Source organism: Rhinatrema bivittatum, chromosome 6 (assembly GCF_901001135.1).
Source record: "Rhinatrema bivittatum chromosome 6, aRhiBiv1.1, whole genome shotgun sequence".
In the NCBI taxonomy this organism is placed as follows: Eukaryota; Metazoa; Chordata; class Amphibia; order Gymnophiona; family Rhinatrematidae; genus Rhinatrema; species Rhinatrema bivittatum.
In genome coordinates this window covers 191,654,957-191,675,902 of record NC_042620.1, presented here as the reverse complement: position 1 = coordinate 191,675,902, position 20,946 = coordinate 191,654,957, and the positions used below count along the sequence as shown (strand labels likewise).

General features: G+C 41.7%; 1 protein-coding gene across 1 annotated transcript in view; it reads right to left on the bottom strand.

The window, feature by feature from the left end:
- Positions 1 to 4,627: 4,627 nt before the first annotated feature.
- NRP2 (neuropilin 2) overlaps positions 4,628 to 20,946 on the bottom strand; it is a 277,836-nt gene continuing 261,517 nt past the window's right edge. Inside the window, exons 16-17 of the mRNA XM_029606319.1 lie at positions 12,535 to 12,594; positions 4,628 to 8,847 (exon numbers count right to left, since the gene is read on the bottom strand). Coding sequence (XP_029462179.1) covers positions 8,531 to 8,847; positions 12,535 to 12,594 — 377 coding nt within the window. The 3' untranslated portion in view covers positions 4,628 to 8,530. The remainder of the gene's footprint in view (positions 8,848 to 12,534; positions 12,595 to 20,946) is intronic.

The following is a 20,946-nucleotide window of genomic DNA, read 5'->3' as shown; positions in this document are numbered from 1 at the left end:
CGGCAACCAGAATTGCACACAGTATTCAAGGTGTGGTTTCACAGAGGCATTATGACATCCACAGAGGCATTATGACATCCATTTTTTTTATTCATTATTCCTTTCCTAATAATTCTTAACATTCTGTTTGCTTTTTTGACCACCATAGCACACTGAGCCGACGATTTCAATGTATTATCCACTATGATGCATAGATCTCATTCCTGGGTGATAACTCCTAATATCGAACCTAACATCGTGTAACTATATCAAGGGTTATTTTTCCCTATATGCATCACCTTGCACTTGTCCACATTAAATTTCGTCTGCCATTTGAATGCCCAATCTTCCAGCCTCACAAGGTCCTCCTGCAGTTTATCACAATCTGCTTGAGATTTAACTACTCCACATAATTTTGTGTCATCCACAAATTTGATCACCTCACTCGTCATACCCCTTTCTAGATAATTTATAAATATGTTAAAAAGCACTGGCCCAAGTACAAATCCCTGAGGTACTCCACTGTTTACCTTTTTCCACTGTGAAAACAGACCATTTAATCCTATTTTTCATTTCCTGTCTGTTAAAACAGTTTGCAATCCACAAAAGGACATCACCTCCTGTCCCATGACTTTTTAGTTTTCTTAGAAGCCTCTCATGAGTGACTTTTTCGAACGACTTCTGAAAATCTAAATACCCCACATCCATGCTGGCTGTGTCCCATTAAACCATGTCTATCTAAATGTTCTGTGATTTTATTCTTTATAACAGTTTGCATGATTTTTCCCAGCATTGAAGTCAGGCTCACCAGTCTATAGTTTCTTGGATCACCCTGGGAGCCCTTTTTAAATATCGAGGTTACACTGGCCATCTTCCAGTCTTCAGGTACAACAGATAATTTTAATGATAGGTTACAAATTAATTATAATAGGTCTGAAATTTAATTTATGAAATCTTTCAGAATCCTGGGGTGTTATACCATCCAGTCCAGGTGATTTACTGTTCTTCAGTTTGTCAGTCTGGCCTACTACATCCTTTCAAGTTCACCATGATTTGGTTCAGTTCATCTGAATCATCACCCTTGAAAACCGTCTCTGGAATGAGTAACTCCTCAACATCCTCTTCAGTAAATATTGAAGCAAAGATTTTGTTTAGTCTTTCCAAAATGACCTTATGTTCCCTAAGTGCTGCTTTAACTTCTCTATCATCTAAAGGTCCAACCGCCTTCTTCAAAGGCTTTCTACTTCAGATATATTTTTTAAAGTTTTTATTATGAGTTTTTGCCTCTACAACCAACTTCTTTTCAAATTCTCTCTTATCCTATCTTATCAATGTCTTACATTTAACTTGCCAATGCTTATGCTTTACCTTATTTTCTTCTGATAGATCCTTCTTCCAATTTTTGAATGAAAATCCTTCGGCTAAAATTGCCTCTTTCACCTCACTTTTTAACCATGCCGGCAATCATTTGGCCTTCTTTACATCTTTCTTAATACATGGAATACATTTGGATTGCTCTTCTAAGATGGTATTTTTTAACAATGTCCATGCCTGCTGTACACTCTTAAGGGTAGATTTTATAACGTGCGTGCGCGCATGTTATAAAATCCAAGAGCCGCGTGCATATGCACGCCGGATTTTATAATCTATGCGAGTATGTGTGGGCAGAGCACACAAGGGGGGGGGGGGATTTCTGCAACCCCTGTGCTGCGACATCAGGCCTCTGCCAGTTCCCTCCTAGTCTGCTCCAATTAAGGAGCAGACTAACCCCCAATTTTTTTATTTTACCTCTTGCTCCTCTTCAGGAGAGGCCGCTTTAAAATTCGGCCGTTAATCTTTGTAGCTACACCTTTCAGTTTTTTTTAAAACTATTTTTCTCATTTTATCAAAGTTTCCCTTTTGAAAGTTTAGTGCTATAGACAAGGATTTACTTACTGATCCCCTTCCAGTCATCAATTCAAATTTGATCATATTATGTTCACTATTGCCAAGCGACCCCACCACTGTTACCTCTCTCACCAAATCCTGTACTCCACTGAGAATTAGATAAAAAATGGCTCCCTGTCTTGTCGGTTCCTGAACCAATTGCTCCATAAAGCTAGCATTTATTCCATCCAGGAACTGTATCTCTCTAGCATGTCTCGATGATACATTTACCCAGTCAATTCTGGGATAATTGAAATCTCCCATTATTACTGCACTACCAATTTGGTTAACTTCCCTAATTTCACTTACTTTTCCACTGTCCATCTCATCATTTTGGCCAGGTGGACGGTAGTATACTCCTATCACTATACTCTTCCCCAACACACAAGGGATTTCTACCCATAAAGATTCGATTGTGCATTTAGTCTCATGCCTAGGAGGAAGATGCAGGGCAGAGCAGAGGAGGGTGATGGCAGCATCTCGGGAGTGGCTTTGGCAGCAGGGTGATTACAGCCAGTTGCGGGGCATTCTGCAGCTGGCCAAACATAACAATAAACTATCACGAGAGTATTCCTTTTGAATAAATAGTAGTAATCTAAAATAAGTCAGTAATCCAATGGATTCACTGAACCAACTGATGCACATCTTCCTATCACATGAGAGCAACCATTTTTTTTTTTTTATCAAGCACTACATGGTGAACTAATAAACGATCATTAAAAATTAACTGATGCACTTCTTCCTCTGAACAGAAGGCAGCCGATGGTACTTCTTCCGTAAGGTTCATTAAAACCTCTTTGTTGGTATTGTCTGGATCTGCTGTGTGTAAGAGCAACATCAGGACTGAGACCATTAGAAAAGACAATTGTGTCCTTATAATACCACAAGGATATTTAAAGTCCTTCGGGTAGATAACATAGAAGAAAACGATTGAGAAATACCAGCAGACCACTTTACCTCCCTAAACAATATCTTGGTTTTTCTACTGAGCAGTTTTTCTGAAAAGTAGGACTAGATCTAAGATAACCCATTGCTTTATTAATATAACTATGCCGTATGCAATAGTTGAGAATGCTAACTTTGCAATAAATCTCAAGTCCTGGAATCTGTCCTGGATTCCAATCTGCAGCTGCAAAATGTTAAAGTGACTTTTGTTTTGATGTAGTGCCCTGAATGAATAATAGAGGGAACACACAGAAGGAATAGGCTTGGTGAAGGAATGATTACACTGTGGGCTGAGGGGGAGACAGAGCAGGCAGAGAGAGGATTTCTCTCCTGCTGTCATTCGAGACCTCCCTGGGAGCCGCTGTACATACTATGCAATGTACATTTAGTAGCACAGATATACTATAACATCACTTAGAGAATTTTCTTGGGTCATGTGGAATTTCAACTGAGATGAGCATTTCTGAAATGTGAGAGAATGGAAAATGGGTTCACATTGTGGAAGACAGGCGTATATAAGCATACAATGAAATGAAAAGCAGGTGCCATCTTCAGCGCTTGGTTGCCATAAGAGTGAGCAGGCCTGGAATTCAGATCCAGATGTGCCATGTCTTGACACAGACACTTCTATGCCTCTTCCAACCTCAATGAAACAGCCCAGCTCTGTGGCTGGCTAGGCCATGCCTATACAGATCTGGGTAAACATTTGCACAGGAACACAGATAAGATAGAATTGACCATGTAAACACAGGATAGTAGAACACTGGAAGGTATTATAGGCTCATTAACTATGTCACAAACACTTTGCAACAACCATATACAGTACACAGTGAGCAGGAAAAAAAAACACCATTCAGAAGAGTTCAGCTCTTACTTCTGCAATATTTTCTCTTTTTTTAGCAATGTAATTTGTGGAATAAAATTGACATTTTTTGGCCTGTGCTCTCGTATCATATGAAAGGGCAGTTCTTGCCTACTGCAGGTGAGATTGCCTAACTCACTGGACACTAGAGAATTGGAAATAAATCTTTTTCCAGTTCGGTGGCTAAACCCACACTCTGTAGCTATTGGGGGCATTCATCTTGTACACATTTTGAGTAGTAGATGAAGCTGATTTGCTCCTAATTCAGTTCAATGGGATGAGCAAACTTGCATTACTGCTTCCACTGCTGGGCTTAAAATAGATTCCTTCAACCAAAACAGTGCAACGTTTTCAAGCAATTTAACTGTCAATTCTTTTTTTTCCCCACTTTTTAACAAAACTAGCCTCTGGCTTCTAATCAGATTTTAATGGAGTCAAGGATGGCCGTTTCTTGGGTGTGAAAATATGCCAATTTAATGCATCTGAAATATGTCATCTTATTAGCCCTGGTAGCTAAAGTTCTTCATTTATTCTGCAAACAGATAAAGCACAGGAAGAGTTAACTGCCATGGTCTGAATAATAAGGCATTTAGTAATTGGCTCACTGTTGTGTTCAATGGGCATTGGGCAGTCTCTAGTGTCAGAAGTGCAGCAGAGAAGCGTAACACAACACAATTCCTACTGGCTAGTCCCTTAACTTACTAATTGCTAAACTCATTAGCTGTCTTCAGAGTAAACCATGATAGTCCTTTCTATGCGTGGAGCTGTGCTGCTTACATAAATAACTTCACTGCATCTTGCATAATTCCACCAATTTACAACATCTCTACTGAATAATATTTGGAAGGACACCACACACTTACACAAAGTAAACAATCTATGGAGCAAACTTACAAGACCACATTAATTTAAAACACAGTTGAAAACCAGTCTCTGGTCTATTTATTAAATAATCATTTAGAAAAGAGTTTTTATACAAATTATATAACACAGTTTGATTTATTTTTTTTTTTTTTTACATTTAAGAATCACAGTAAAGCTCTGAAGTCCTTGTATCCTGGCTCAGCCAGTAAATGCGGGATTTCTTTAATACTGCAAACCTTGGGAAAAGAAAATATCTGAGTACAGTGTGCAGGTCTGGTGACATGGGGGAGGGGGGAGCATTGTTATCCCAGTTTTCATCCTGTGTTCCCCTGCACAATCCCAAGTCTTCTCCTTCTCCCCAAGCCCCTCTCCCAGCCGCTAGAAGGAGAGCACTGCTTCCTGCTGCACCTCCCTCCCCTGCTGGCCAGTTTCATTCTGTGCTTTGAACATGTGGTGCTACCCAAGTCCCATGAAAATGAGAGTTCAAACCGCCAGAGGGTGAAGGAGGCGGACGCAGGGACGAAGCACTGCCAACCGGAGGGGACAGGGAGAGGGAAGAGGAGGCTGAGAGGGATGAGATTTGAAAGTGAGGATAACACAGGGTATGAGGGGAAGGGGGAAATGAAGGGGGGGGGGGGGGGGCAGAGAGTATCATAGAGAGAGAGAGAGAGACAGAGAGACCCCCCCACTGCAAATTAATTGGATGCCTCCCAAACTCGTCATGCTGCAGTCAGCCTTGACAATATGCAAATGTTCTTTGAACCAATCATCTCCCCCTGCCACCCCATCAGAATAACCTCAACAACTTTTTGAACCTCCATCCGCAAAGGTCACCTAGCCTGAGAGGTTGTGGACGATGGAGATAATGTACAACATAGTAAAGGTGTGGTTAAAAAACGGTGGTGCCCTTGAAATAGAAGATTTCAAATGGTTGTAGATCAGCGAGTAGTTTATACCGGCAAGTAAAAATCCATGGATTTAAACACACTAAACACTTCCCTGTTAGGACTACAATCAAATATAGCTTTGTGCATGATAAGTGTGATACACCCAGTGCTAGGACACAGAAGTATTGGTTAAGTGGCAGAACTGATTCATTTGATTTGATGGAGCAGCGAACATAAAATATGAAAATGGAATCTCTACAGGATGTTGTTTAATTCTGCTCTGTACAGCTTTAGAGGTTGACCCATCCTCTATTTCCCCGTGGCCATTTTGTGCACTGCAGACATAAACATGGTGGGCAGGCCCACCTGCTATTCCCTATCCTGCCATCAACCTCATGTGTATGGAGGTCAATTCTGGCATCAGATGCTACTTGGGTCACTAAGGCTTATTATGATGATCTTAATAATACAGTGTGTGAGCTTGCCTTGTCTTTATATCATTTAAGTCTCCTGGATGGAAAGCTAATGTTAGTATAAGCAGTGACTGTCTGCCCTAGGTCCACGATACTATAATTGTATTTGGACAAATACATATCTACAGTGGTTGACCGCATATATCAATATAACTTATACAGAGAGTACAAATCAGTCCAAAACTGTTCCTCCTTTGAAATTCTGGCCCCAACTCCATGGCTTGTTTCATTCTCAATGTCTACTCTTCCACTATAGGTTCTGGAAACCTGACGTGCTATAAAATGTAGCATATTACAAGGCAGTGCAATTTAGCTTTGAATATTTATTCGCAGCCAGTAAAAATGTGTAGCACAAGATTGGGAGGAGTGGGGGGTGAAGGGTTGGTTTATTACATTCTACTATACACAACTGCCATGGTGTGGGCTTCAGAGTGGAGATGCTTCAGTTAGGCAGGAGAGATCTCATGCATATGAAATATGGCAGTAGTATGTTCAGAAGCTATGGCACAGGGAATTTAAGAATCATTCCTACTGCAAGGCTGTTTACCCAGGGGGGAAAAACCCTTCCCCAGTGCACAGGGACACATTCCTATTTTTGCCATCAGTGCCGCACTCATAAATCCCACAAGCAGGAGGAAACGTGTGTGTATGTTGGGGAAGAAATAGCTGTTGATCTGGCAAGTTGGTGAGTTACAAATTTTAGCCCATACCCCTTAGCCTCCTACAAACATTTCACTAAATGGATCCATCTTAGGCAGACATTGTACTCTTTACTCTAAGTATTCAGAAAAATAATACTGTTTGTAGCAGCAATATATACTGACTATGCTATACTATACTGCACATGAATGCTTTACTATGAAACCAGTACAGTTTCTTCTTAGTCCTGGGTGCATGTAAACCTCTTGCTTCATGTAGTGGTGTTCACGATGCACCACAAATGTAATGATGTATTGCCCAGTTGAACAAAACATACATTGCATGTCTTTCCATCACCTGGAATTGCTGGGCAAGGCTTGGTCAGGGTGAAATTTTGAGTAGGTTTGTGATGCTTTTTATTGGATCAATATAAGAATAATAAAAAAGATGAGCATCTGAGACCACAAAGGTCCCTTCTTCAGTGCAGGTCACATGAAGAACAAAAAAAAAAGTATGCTTCAAATTCTGATGCATCGGCAGTTTCCAAACCCCAACGTTAGAAACATGGGTTTACTTTTCATCAAGGCACTTGATAAATGATAATGCTAATTAAACTGTTTGTGATTAGGTGATTGACCAGAAGCTTCAGTCAGAAAGGACAGAGACAGATGAGCTTTTTTTTGGTCCAAGCAGCTAACTAGCCTTTGGTGGTGTCAGCAGTGGTTCTCCAACCTCGACCTGACCCCCTGAAGGTTACAGGAGGTGGCAGAAACCAAAGGTGGCCGTCGAGAGATAGAAGGGGAACTGATAAACCCAAGCGTGCTCTATAATAGAACATCCCCCACTCCACCAAGGGATGGAGAACAAGAGGAGTCTCACAGTACTTCTTTATGCTATGCTCATTTTTCCAGCCTCTGTGGCTTCTGCATAAAAAGCTTCGGAAATGAAATAAGAAAACAATTAATTGCCTTCTACTCTATTCCCCTTTATACCACAACAAATACAATCAAAGCCAGCTCTGAATCTCTTTTAAAAAAAAAAGTCTTTTGTTGGCTGCAGTGTTTTTTGAAAAGGAATGAGGAGGAAAGGTGGGGGTAGAGGGAAGAAACGGAGTGGCCATCATACAGAATGCTGCTGTTTCACTTCAAGACCTGGATGCAGAAAAATGGCTCTTGTTCCCAAGATACTTTAAGGCTTTATCAGTGGGTTTCAGAAAGGTACTTCTATGCATGTCTGCAAATCCCAAATTCCTGGAATATTTTTGTTTCATCTTTTTTTTTTAGAAAGTGCTGCTGTTGCTGCTTCTGTTCACCTCAAAACTGTTGCAATTGAAAAAACAAAATAAAACAAAACAATTACACCCCAGGATATGAAAAGTTAAAGGCAACCGCATCCTTTTTTTTTTATAGACAGAAAAGCTGTAAGATTTTTTTTGAAGCCTGGTAGTTGTATAGTTTGCACCAATAGGCAAGCCTTCCATGAAAATATTTGAATGTGCAGCTGACAGAGTTTTTCCTCTGCATGTTTATGTGCTATTTCCAAAGATGGGGAATGCTTCTAAAAATGCTCTGCATCTCTGCCGCCTCCAAAAGCCAAAAGGGAAGGAGAAAAATCCACATTCTCTTTTGCAAAAAAGTAAAATGCAACACTGTCCTTCACTTCACATGTTTCTCTGGGAAACAAACAAAAAACAAACAAACCAGATATTGTCCCAGTTGTAGATTTGAGAACTGGTGCCTCATTCAAAAATGTATTCAGATACCATAAAGCGTGTAGCTTGCAGTCCTATTCATTCAAGTCGACTACTATAGCCTAGAGTAGGCCTTGTCAGAGACATCATCAGTCTTCTACCTTGGTTTGCCTGAGGTTATGATGCTCAGGCCTTATAGACACACTCATCCCCACTGGCCATTCTTGCTGGATCGAAATGTCACATGTGATCCTGATGCAATCCATCATGCCTCTGAGCAACATTTCTGTGGGTTCATTTTCACCTTGTGTTTGATGCCATCATACAGCTCAAAGTTGTAGTTCTCCAGTGTGGTGGAACTGCGAGAGGATAGGCCCGAGTAAAAGCAAGTGCAGTAAAGGAGGAGTCCTGCACAGATGGCCCCCAGGAGAACTCCTAGGGAGCTCATGACAATGATGGTGACCAGGATAGGGTCAAGTGTGTAGAGCCAGCTCTTCTCTTTTTCAGACATTGGGCTCACCGGAAATTCAGTAGGCAGAGAATTGACAGGCAAGGAGCTGGTAGAAAGTACTAACCAATCAGCTGCAAAAGAAGAAATGACACGTATTAGTTCTGTTTTTACTTTTCTCAGCATCTATACTGAAGTAGCGTTTATAATAGTTGAAACACATTTGTTAAAATAATAGCATTAAGTCTTCAATTTGCCTTTAGGTTGGTGACCACAATTTACGTAATTCCTATTGATAAGCAGAGCCATAGCTAAGCCTATGGCCGATATGGCCTTGGCCATAGGCGCTATCAACCAGGGATGCCATTATGCAAAACCCATCAGCCTGCCCTCCTCCTCCCCCCCCCACCGGCCCTGGCAATGAACAGTAGCCCGGCCCACCGGGCTGCAAAACCCATCAACTTCCTTTTCCTTCCCCTTACCCCAGTAGTAAACAGCAGCACAGCCCCATGGAGCTGCTAAAAGCACAGGCCTCCTCCTCCTCCTTCCTACCTTTTCCACACTGACAATGAACAGCAGCGTGGCCCAAAGGGCCCCAAAAAGCAGCAGCCTCTTCCCCCGCCCCAGCAGTGAAGAGCAGCATGGTCTTGTGGGGCCACGCAAAGTATTGACTTCATCCCCCCTCCCCCTGCCCTGGTAGTGAGGAGGCAGCAGAACCTCAAGAAATATCTGTCTCCTCCCCCCACAAACAATAAGGAGCACTGTGGACCACCGAGAGCAAGAGGTATTGGCCTCCCTTCCCCATGCTGCAGCACACCTGGAGGCTAGAAGGGAGAAAGCGCCTAAGATCCTGTGTGTGTGTATGACTGAGCATGTGAGAGAGCCTATGAGTGTATGTGTATGACTGAGCATGTGAGAGAGCCTATGATCCTGTGTGTGTATGACTGAGCATGTGAGAGAGCCTATGATCCTGTGTGTGTATGACTGAGCATGTGAGAGAGCCTATGAGTGTATGTGTATGACTGAGCATGTGAGAGAGCCTATGATCCTGTGTGTGTATGACTGAGCATGTGAGAGAGCCTATGATCCTGTGTGTGTATGACTGAGCATGTGAGAGAGCCTATGATCCTGTGTGTGTATGACTGAGCATGTGAGAGAGCCTATGATCCTGTGTGTGTATGACTGAGCATGTGAGAGAGCCTATGATCCTGTGTGTGTATGATTCAGCAAGTGAAAGTGCATGAGTATGTGTGTTTGTGTATAGCTGAACATAAGAAAGAACAAACAAATAAGTGTGTGTGTGTGTGTGTGTGTTCATGCTCACGAGAGCATGAACAAGTATTTGTATGCATAAGATTGAGCATGTGTGAGAGAGAGAATGGAGAAAGTTAGGAGACAACTCTCTGCTAATCCATGGCAATCTCATGTCATCTGGAAAGCAAATTTTCCCAGGTATTTTCTTTCAATCCTTATTAGTTTTAATTTTGGGTTGTTGTTTGATCTATCAGCTGTTTTGAAATATTTTATTAGCGTTTGGAAAAGTTTCATATGAGTTTTTAATTATTGAAAGTTCCATTTGTCAATTGCTTTTCAGAAAGCAGAGTACTTTTTCACACAGCCTATATTTTTTATTTTATTTTAATTTTATTTATCTGATTTTAGTTTCACTTTTATAATAAGTTTTATTGTATATTAGTTGAGTGTTTTTTAATTCTCTGATTTAACTAATTGTGTTTGTTTTTTAACTGTATTTATGTAGTATATTGTAAACCGATGTGATGTTCCTGATGAATGTCGGTATATAAAAACAAGCAAATAAATAAATAAAATAAATAGTATGGTTTTACTATTATGGTTTATATTTCTTGATTTTATTGTTTGATGTTTTATGATGAATGGAGAAGTTTCTGTTTTTCCATCATTGCACTGCATACAGAATCTGGCTTATAGTATTTCCAGTTCAGTTTTTGTCTGCAGGTATCGCATGCCCAGGAGGGAGCTTCTGTGCCAGAGGGATGACCTGATCAACTTTCTCCTGTCCGCCGCCAGACACTGAATCTGGCGGTCGAGGCAGGAGAGTTTGGCCGGGGGCAGGTCCCTCGACAGCGAGGTCCTCTTCCGAGGCATGGTGCACACCTGAGTCAAGCTGCTTGCCTGTGTGATAAAGCAGTGAGGGGGAAAGCTAACAGTACACTCAGGGGCTTAAGGAAGTCACCCCCAGCAGGGAAATAGAAGGAATAAGCATGGTACAAATCACTAGTGTGACCCCCCCAACTCAAGTATTATTTTCAGTTCTAGAAAGGGATTGAGCAGACAGAAGCAAATTGGAAGAGAGCGACCAAAATGGTATGGATCCTAAAACTGAAGCATAATAAAAACTTACATCCAAGTCTTAAAAACCACACTCTACAAATGCAATCACATTGTTATATAAGATGATGCTTTATCACCTTCTGCCATGACCAGTGTACTGTAGTATGAATTAAAACATTCACTTTTCATGACTACATGAACCAGTCGCAAGATATCGGATTTTCAAATTTTACCTTAGTTTTTTTGTACAGAGTTCTAGCAACCATATTTGTCTTAAAGAAATTGGAATCTTTGTAGATTTTAAAAGACCATCAAAAAGATATTGCAGGATATGAACTTTCAAGACCTCACAAGAAGAAGAGGCCTTAAGGTCTAGATTAGAAATCTCATGTACTACACTATCATTTCAATTGGCTATTTAAAAGGTATCACAATCTATAAAGATTATCTTTATTCTTCAAATTTCAGGTTCAAAATGTGGATGTAATCAGATAATAGACATTTTTGTGCAGGGGGAAGGGGTAGGGTGGTAATAATTTGATTTAGTTTAAAAAAAAAGTATATGTGAAGACCACTGAGTTGACTTGTGTGCATGCAGATTGCATCATTGCAAGGGACTGTACAGAATAAGGTTTCCTTCATAATCTTAGGGGCTGATTTATTTGCACTTCTGCACATTGTGACAGTATTTGCTGGAAATCGATTGGCTGTTCTGATTTTTAACAGCAAATATGGTGAAGTTGCACTGCCATGAAACTAGTTTAAACCAGCCTCTTAAGAGTTTAACAAGACTTACATTGAGTGAGAAATATACCAATAGGGAATGGGGAGAGGGTAAGAGTTAAGTGCAAGAAAAAATAAGATGACTTAAATATTCAACACTGTCTCTTATGTTAATACTACACTATTGAAAATCAAAATGGTCCATTTATTCTAGTAAGGTAAGGAGGGGGTAGTACACAAACTCATTAGTCCATCAGCATATAGTCCATAACTTAGGATATTTATTTCAAAGCAACGTGGCATATAAAGTTGAAGAAAACCTGGGTCAGGTTTTTTCCCGTTTTTACATATTGGCAACTACTATATATGTACAATGAGTTCTTCAAACTCTTTTCCCAATATGTTATGATAAGTGTAGTCCTGATTTTGTTTGAATGGATATTTAAGCAATTGGACTGGTCAAGAATATTTTTATACAAATACATCATGTCATTCTGCTACAATAGTTGTCTTCAACTCCAGTTTATTCCTGTGTAATTAAATGGTGACTTCAAAAGAAATATGGAGGAGAAAGTGGCTGAAAGGATAAAAAAAGAATTAACCTCCGGGAATACTTTTTCAATGAACAATAATAAACAGTGCAAAATAAAATAATATTTAATTTGTAAATTAAGCAAATATCACTGTAAAGCCATAGTGAAATACACAAAGTCTCATTTTCTGTCTATTGCATATAACAATATATAACAAGCTATATGTACAAATGAAAATAACCAAATGCTTACCATTATCAGTGTGTTCTCCGGGTAATGATTCCAAGCCATAGCTGACCCTTGGAATATCCACTGAAATGATAAGGCAGTGAACTTTTTAATGTTTTAAGTTTTTGGGTTTTTTTTTAGTATTTTTAAAGTAATATTTTAACATGGCAGATTCTGGCTGTGTTTAATGCAGCCTTCTTGTCTACAGTTGTCTCTTTTGCTTAACATAGGAATATGTTGTTTTGTTTTAACCTCTTACGTTGTCAATACAAGCCTGTTTCAGGTCAGTTACTGTTTGGTGGTTTATGCAAAGTGGGTGGATATTCTTAGAGCTAAAGATCCACATAATTCAAACTACTGCAAATGGCAAATATCCATTGGGAAAAGAAAGTATAGAAATAAATACCAGCTCAGCAGCTCAGAAGAGCTAGACTGGCTAGGCAACTCTGGCCCTGGAGTGCCACAAACAGATTTGGTTTTCAGGATATTCACGATGAATATGCATGAGATATAAGTGCTTGCAAATATAGCTCATGCCTATTCATTGTGGCACTCTAGAGCTGCCTACCCCTGAGCAAGAGTAACCACATGACTTCAAGACATGAGGAATTGGTAAGTTAGTACTGAGTCTTTTAACTCTAGCTTCAAAGCAATTTATCATTTTAACCAATTTGAGATAATCTTTGAAAAAGAAGTTGAAGAACCAGGACTGGTTCACTTGTTCCTCAAAATTCTGGAGCCATATGTTCAGTCTAGATACATTTCTGGATTACATTCTTCTTCACAAGTACAATCTTCTTGATCAAGAACCATGAACCAGTTCTCACTAGTATTATTGTGACTCTGAGGATTAAACTTAGGGGGTCCCAAAAATGTTACACTATTGCACAACGGCTTCATCTACTGGAAAAGCCCGAGTTGGACAATAAGATAGGATAATTTAGGTTTTCTAAGGAATTAAATAGCAAGACACAGCTTCTGCCATATGAGGCTGTTTCAGATGTTTGAACTGGGCCCACCAAATTTATGATTGCTGATCTTTCAGTTTTCGGCATTATCGCCACTGCTATTCTTAATAACCAATCTCATCTGATCAGTTAATTCTGTTCCCAGGTGTTTCCCGTATGATTTCTCTGCATTATGTAATTTCCCAGCATAGCATCAGCAGGTTTTTTTTTTTTAATTGTTCACAGAACTGCACAGGACAACAATCTGTACTAATGTAGGAAAGATGCATACAACAGAAATGGATATAAATGAAACTTGGATACAACAAGCAAAATGACATCAAGCATCTGAAAAGTGCAATTAATTAATTCTCCAAATTAACAATTAAAGCTTTACAATCACTTTCTTCCGGTTGCATAATATAGTGTACATTTTATCTGTATTCTAATTCTCATATTCAAAAGCGTGCCTTGGATCTCCAGCGCCTGGAGGCCAATGCATCTGTGCTGTCTCCGCACCCCACCTGCCTCCAGAACTAAGTCATTCTCCCTTACTATTCACCTTACAAAAATATTCTGTTGTCATCTCAGTAACTGCAACACAAACTCCCTCTGCTACCAACATTGTGAAGTACAAAATCTTGCAAAGAATGCACACTGAACCTGTAGTGAAAACCTGCCATACCATAGCAAAGCAATTGGCAGACTTAAACAGTAACAACCCTACCCATGAAAAGCGAGCACTGCAAATATTACAAGAGGCCCTTGATCAGCAAGACACCTCATACTAGAAAACCAAAACAAGCTGGACTGCTCTAAATTCCTACATGGACAAACTACTCACTACCAAAATACCTCACTGTGTCACAGGCAGACCTTCACTAAATACTGAATAAGTGATAACCAATTAGAAATTAGAAATGTATAGGCAAAAATTGAAATAGAAAACCCACAACGCCAGATTAAGCATTCAGTGACACACTAGAGAAATGCATTTCCTCTCACACTGAGCAAAATACATATATCAGAGATACACATTCCAAAATCTGGCATATTCCAGTTCTTAAACTGAAAATAAAATGCTTTTTTATACCTTTCTGGTCTGGACATTTTAATTTTTTTAATTGTGTAGGTCCCAGGCTTGTTTTCTCTTTCCTCTATCTGACATCTTCTAACTCCTTTTCCAGTGTCTCATGTCCATTTGCATTTCCTCTCTCTCCTGCCTACAATTCTTCCCTTATGGCTGCCAAACTATTACATCTGTCTTACATTGATCTTTCCCTTTCATCTCTTTTCTCGGTTTCCCTTTCTGTCTCTTTACGCACTCCTAGATAGATTTCCTCTCTCCTCCATCATTCATCAGTCCTCAGTCTCCCTCTTTTCACCTCTCATCTCACTTTCCAACTTCCACTCTCATCCCCTTCCCAGCCCATCTCCATGCTCATTCCCTCCCTAGTCCTCCATTTTCACTACCCCATCTCTCATTCCTTTCCATTCCTTTCTCATTCCTTTCCATTTCCCACTCTTTCACTCTCTCCCTAATCTCCAGTTTCCACCCTCTGTACTCACCTCTTCCCAACACTTAAATACTTTCCTCTGCCTGTTTCATCTCCTCACTAGCCCAGTTCCTTTCTGTCAATTTTTCCTTCTCCTTGCTTCTGTTTCTAACCCCCTACTCATTCACCTCATCCCCTAGCCCCATTTCCACTCTCCTTCACAGATCCTCTCCTTTCCATTGCCTCTCACCCCTCCCCAGCCCTCCAGGTCCTTCACACTATATCACAATCTTTCCCCACCCTTCAGACCCTTTCTTCTACCTCCCATCTCGCATCCACAACCCCCTTTCATAATTCCCAGTCCATCTAATACATTCTCACTCATGCTGCCCACCCAACTGCTGAGTCCGTATTCTCCTCACCCATCCCTAAGTCCCTGCTTTCCCCCCATTCAATCTTGGAGTTCTTGCTTTCCCCACACATCTGAGTCTCCACTATCTCCCCCTCAAGCAGCCTCCGTTCCCTCCTCTGCTGCCCATCTGGCAGTCCCTGCTGTTTCCTTCTCCCCGTCCCTGCCTCTACCACTCCACTTTCACCTCCTCCCCACCCAACGAATCTAGGTGTCCTCTTCATTCCCATCCCTGAATCTCTATTCTTCCCCTCACCTTCTGAGGGGTTCTCATTCTCCCTCCCCACTCATCGAATATGGGGTTCCCCACATCTGTCATCCCCAAGTCCCCCCACTTCCTTCCTCCTAGTCTAGGTGTCCCCACTCTCCCTCTCCCTATGCAAACCTAAGGGTCTCCAAAGTCCCCTGGAACCACTTTTAAACTTTTTTAAATTGACTCCCCCCATCTTTTTTATCCCCCTCACCTCCCTTCTCTAACCCCTTTCAGAAGCTTGTAACCGTCCTAACTTCCTCCCGCGCCTTGCTGCTTCCTCTGCGCTGGCACGGTTCAAGGATAAAGAGTTTGAACCACAGGGCGCTGCATCTATGGCATCCTGTGCAGTTCAAACTTCTCGCCACTGAACTGGGCCAGTGTGAAGGAAGCAGCATGGCGCGGGAGGAAGGGGGCCGGTTACAAGCTTCTGAAAAAGGTAGAAGAAGGGAAGAAAAATACAGCAGCTTTGGAGGACTCTGTGCACTGTCTGAGAGGCTTGGGTCATGGGTCCACACCTGATGACGTCTGTAACAGAATGTGAAGTCCTACAAATATTTATAGAAGAATTTCAGTAAAGCATACACAGCACCACATAAGCGTGGACCCTCTACTTCTGACTGTCCCAGTCTAGGTTGGAGCAGAGATGTTAAAACACTAACCTACTCGAATACACTCCCCCATTCAAGACTTTAAAGCAGTTAAGTTTCAGTTTTCTACACTTCCTGCAGAAGGGTGTGTGGGTGTCAGGAAGGAAACACATCCTGCGAAGAGTGAAGGAAACAATAGCTAAGAGGAGGAAGAGGAAGCGGAGCATAGGAGTTCCTGTTCCACTCGTGAACCTTGCTCCACTACTCCATCAGAGACATAGGACTGCCTGAGCAAGAGGATGACCAGAGTACAGCCAGCAAAGGGCTAACTTGTGAGACTGGTTTGCACGAAGTACTGATGAATGCTTAATGCCAGCGACAACCTCAATCCATCTGTATTTTTTACCTAAACTAAAAAGTAGTGTTTCCCCTCATAATGCATCATCCTTGCTGAAGACTCATATAGTCATCATATTTGCTCAAGGGACATGCTGACAGTGGAATCCAATTTTGTGCCCGTGGGATTCAGAGCTGTGGGATTTAAAAACAACTCTATGCCTCATTTTAAAATAACAGCAGTTCCTTTTAGCCGACTGCATCTAAAGCTGGTCATTAGAAGAAAATGGTGACATTGAGCTTAGAAGTGGCAAAATAATCAGAACTTCCCTGTAGATTCATCTACAACTTAGAACACAGTGGGGGAAATGTGCATTTTCCAGATCTCTTGAACATCCTCCTTGCCCCCCAAATCCAAGTGACAGAAGACAGACTAGACTACAATTTATAATCAGAAGGTTCAATAAAACCATTTAGTACAAAGTCTGTTGCTTCTGTGACCTATTTCTCAGTTTTAATGTTTCTATTTAATAGTAGCATTTGCATTATTTTACATTTAATATTTAAGTGGCAATTTAAATTTTATCTAAATAGCTTCAATGGGTACAATTTTCAAAAGTTTGGGCAGACTGCCCCAGTTTTGAAAGGGAATGAACCTGCTTTTTTAATTTCTACAATTACTTTTTCCATTGAAAATAATGTACTTAGATTTGAAAATGTCATCTGCACTTGTTATTTCCTTCTCCCGACCTAAACATACATGTGTGTCCACCAAATTTTACCCAGCTAAAAGTACAGGAATTGTTGATCCCCATGAATATGTTTAACCAGGTAAGGCCTGGGCAATGTTTAGACAGCCAATTAACCAGAATACTACTACTACTACTATTAATAATATTTGAATACAGCCAGAGATGGAACATGACACACAGATTCAGTAAGTCTATTTCAGGCAAATGGCACAGCAAGGTGGAAAATGTGGAGATGGAAGTTGGTGATGGGGAAAGGCACAGACAGCGACTTGCTGGTTGAACTGAGTTCATGAGAAAGGGTCTAGGGAAAGAGAAGAAAAGTAAAGAGGAGCTGCAGAGTGAATGCATCTAAAGGTAATGAAAGGGAAGCTTGAAGTGTATGCAAAAGCAGGCAGGGAAATAATATAATGACTTGAGAAGATGTTACATGGTCATAGTGATGAAGACAGTTAAGATGTGCAGCTGAATTTTGAATAGATTGCAATGGAGAAATACAGTTCATTGGGAGGCCAGCAAAGGTAAGCTGCAATAGTCTAGCAGGAGAGTGGATGAATACTTTGGTCGCATGCTCAAAAAGGAATGGACAGATTTTAGTGTTCTACAGGAGGTACTGACACACTTTAGCAGTGGTTTGATTGTGCATAGGGAAGGAAAGAGAGGCATCAAAGACGAGCCCAAGGTTATGGCCAAGAGAACCAGGAAGTTGAGAGCCATCCGCAGAGACATAAAAAGAAATAAGAAGGGAAGTGGGTCTGGGTGGGGGAAAATGAGACCTTCTGTCTTGGCCATTGGCAGCAGAGCATACAGGCAGCAATGTCAGACATGCAGGCTAAAATTTGCAGCGGGAGTTGTGGTGACATTTCTGAGCGTTGTCTGTATAAAAGTGGTACTGAGATCTGTGGAAGGAGATCAGAACACTGAGCGAAGAAGTGTAGAAAGTAAAAAGAGTCCAGGACAGAGCTTTGAGGCACACAAACTGATAGCGAAATAGTGGTGGAGGATCTAATGATATATTAAAACTACAATGGGAGAAGTAAGAAGAAAACCAGGATAGAGCAGAATCCTGTAATCCAATAAAGTACAGCATGGCAAGGAGTAGATGGTGATCAATGGTTCCAAAATCAGCAGACAGGTCAAGGAGGATGTGGACCAAGTAAAGGCCCTTGGCCTTGGCCACAAAGAGGTAGCTGAAGACTTTGTCAACAGTGGTTTCTGTGGCAGGTAGAGGGCAAAAGTCAGACTGCAATGGATCCAGAACGCTTGAGACAAAAGAAAGTCAAGATAATGGAGATGTATGACACTCTCAAGCAGTTTAGATGCAAAATGGAGGGGGCAGATGGGACAATAGTTAGCAAATAGGTATTAGCTTAGATAAATGGCTTCTGAAAATGCCCTCCCGATATATTAACTTTACAGGACTAATATAAAATAATTTGTTGAATCAATCATTTCTGTTACCTTTGCATCATTGCACATTGTTCAATAGTCTTGTCTTGACTGTTTTATGAGTGAAACTGTTGTAGCTATATTAAATACCATTCGAATGAGTGGGGAAATAGTAACTGCACTGTCTTCTCAGTACCCATTTTTCAAATACATTCTGAGGACCAAATCACCACATTGTTTCAGATTTTAAAGGCGTGTTTGGGCAAGAACTTTAAACAGCATTCCAGGATAGACAACAAGAACTGTCCATGTTGCCATGCTTAAGTAACCCACTGTTACTAAACCCTTGGCATAATCCAGTCATCCTCAGATGGAAGACAAATGTGGTCCTACCTGAGTGAACTGGTCATGCTCTTGCATAGAATGAGGGGCAGACTGTGAGACTGAGCTGGTGAGAGAAAGGAAGCTGCTGCTGATGTTATCGGTGCCGTTGCTATTTACCAATCCAGTAGAGGTGTGCATTCGTTTGCAACATATTGGCAATCCGCAACGTATATGCCATATTCGTTGTATTCATGGGTGTCACGAAACGTATGGCGAACCCCCACGAATACAATGTATCTAACGAATAAACCCCCACCCTCCTGATCCCCCCAAGACTTGCCAAAAGTTCCTGGTGGTCCAGCGGGGGTCCTCGAGCGATCTCCTGCACTCGGGCTGTTGGCTACCGGTATTCAAAATGGCGCTGATAGCCCCTGTGACATAGTAAGGGCAAAGGCTATCAGTGCCATTTTGAATACCTGCAGCCGACGGCCCGATTGCAGGAGATCGCTCCAGGACTTCTGCTGGAACACCAGGGACTTTGGCAAGTCTTGGGGGGGGGGGGTCAGGAGGTGGGGGGTTGTAGTAAATTAAATTTAAATGGTTGGGATGGGGGGCTTTTTGGGAAACGAATACATATGTAACTAATGAACGGATCGGGGTTCCCCGAGAACGGATGCAATGGATTTGGGTCCCGACGAATACGAATACCGAATGGGACGAATCTGTCCCTGCTGCACATCCCTACAATCCAGCTCTCTGATAGAGCATCCAACTGCTCTCAAAGAGGATTATGCACAACAACATTATTTGAACTTCCAAATGGAGGGATCTCTGCTGAGGAATACATTTATGTGTATGGCAGATCCCCCCTGGTCTGGCCACCAGATGTCACTGTCTCTGTATAGAAAACACTTTAGAAAGAGCCTTTCCATTCACCTGAGTCCCTCCCACCTGGAGGGTCTGGATTGGATGCCTGAACTCTATTCAGACCAGCCATTTTAAGACAATTTGGGATAAGTTTGAGGAAGCAGTTGAAGAGTAAGGATGTCTGATTTTTAGTCTGGTGAGGGCTTCCATCTTCACCCATATGGAGTTTCAGATAGAAGTGATACCTCATCATGCACTCCCTGCCAGAGGGTCCTTCTCCTATTAATTTACAGAGCGATAGATTTTTACCCAGATACCCTTTTGGTGTGAAAGGGCTCGCACCAGAGACCAAAGACCTGCAAGCCCACTCTAAACCCTAGGTTTAGGTGATGGATCCTGCTGCGAGAGATGATGAAGGCAGAAGATGTATCCAGTTTAATTTCTGAAGTATTTTTTGGACTTGAACAGAGTGGGGAGGCTTTTGAGAACTAGCCTGATCCCACTTGACTTTTCCCCATGAGAATATCCTTGTAAACCCCAACAGCCTTCAGTGTTAGCTGAAAGAAAAGTTTTACAGTGTTGCGGTAGTATTGGGGATGTTACACTTAGTCATGCATACACAGGGGCGGATTTTAAAAGGGTTACGCGCGTAACCCCAAAAACTTGCTCCTCTGCGCGCCAACCCTATTTTACGTAGGCCCGGCGGTGCGCACAAGCCCTGGGACGTGTGTATGTCCCGGGGCTTGAAAAAAGGGTGAGGAGTGGGCGGGGCCAGGCGCAACTTATTTAACAAAGGTAAGGGGGGGGGGTTTAGATAGGGCTGGGGGGCGGGTTAGGTAGGGGAAGGGAGGGGAAGGTTGGGGCGCAGAAGGAAAGTTCCCTCCGAGGCTGCTCCGATTTCAGACCAGCCTCGGAGGGAACGGGGAAAGCCATTGGGGCTCCCCTAGGGCTTGGCATGCGCAAGGTTCACAAGTGTGCACCCCCTTGCGCGTGCTGACCCCGGATTTTATAACATGCGTGTGGCTGCGTGCACATGTTATAAAATCGGGCGTAGATTTGTGCGCGCTGGGTTGCGCGCA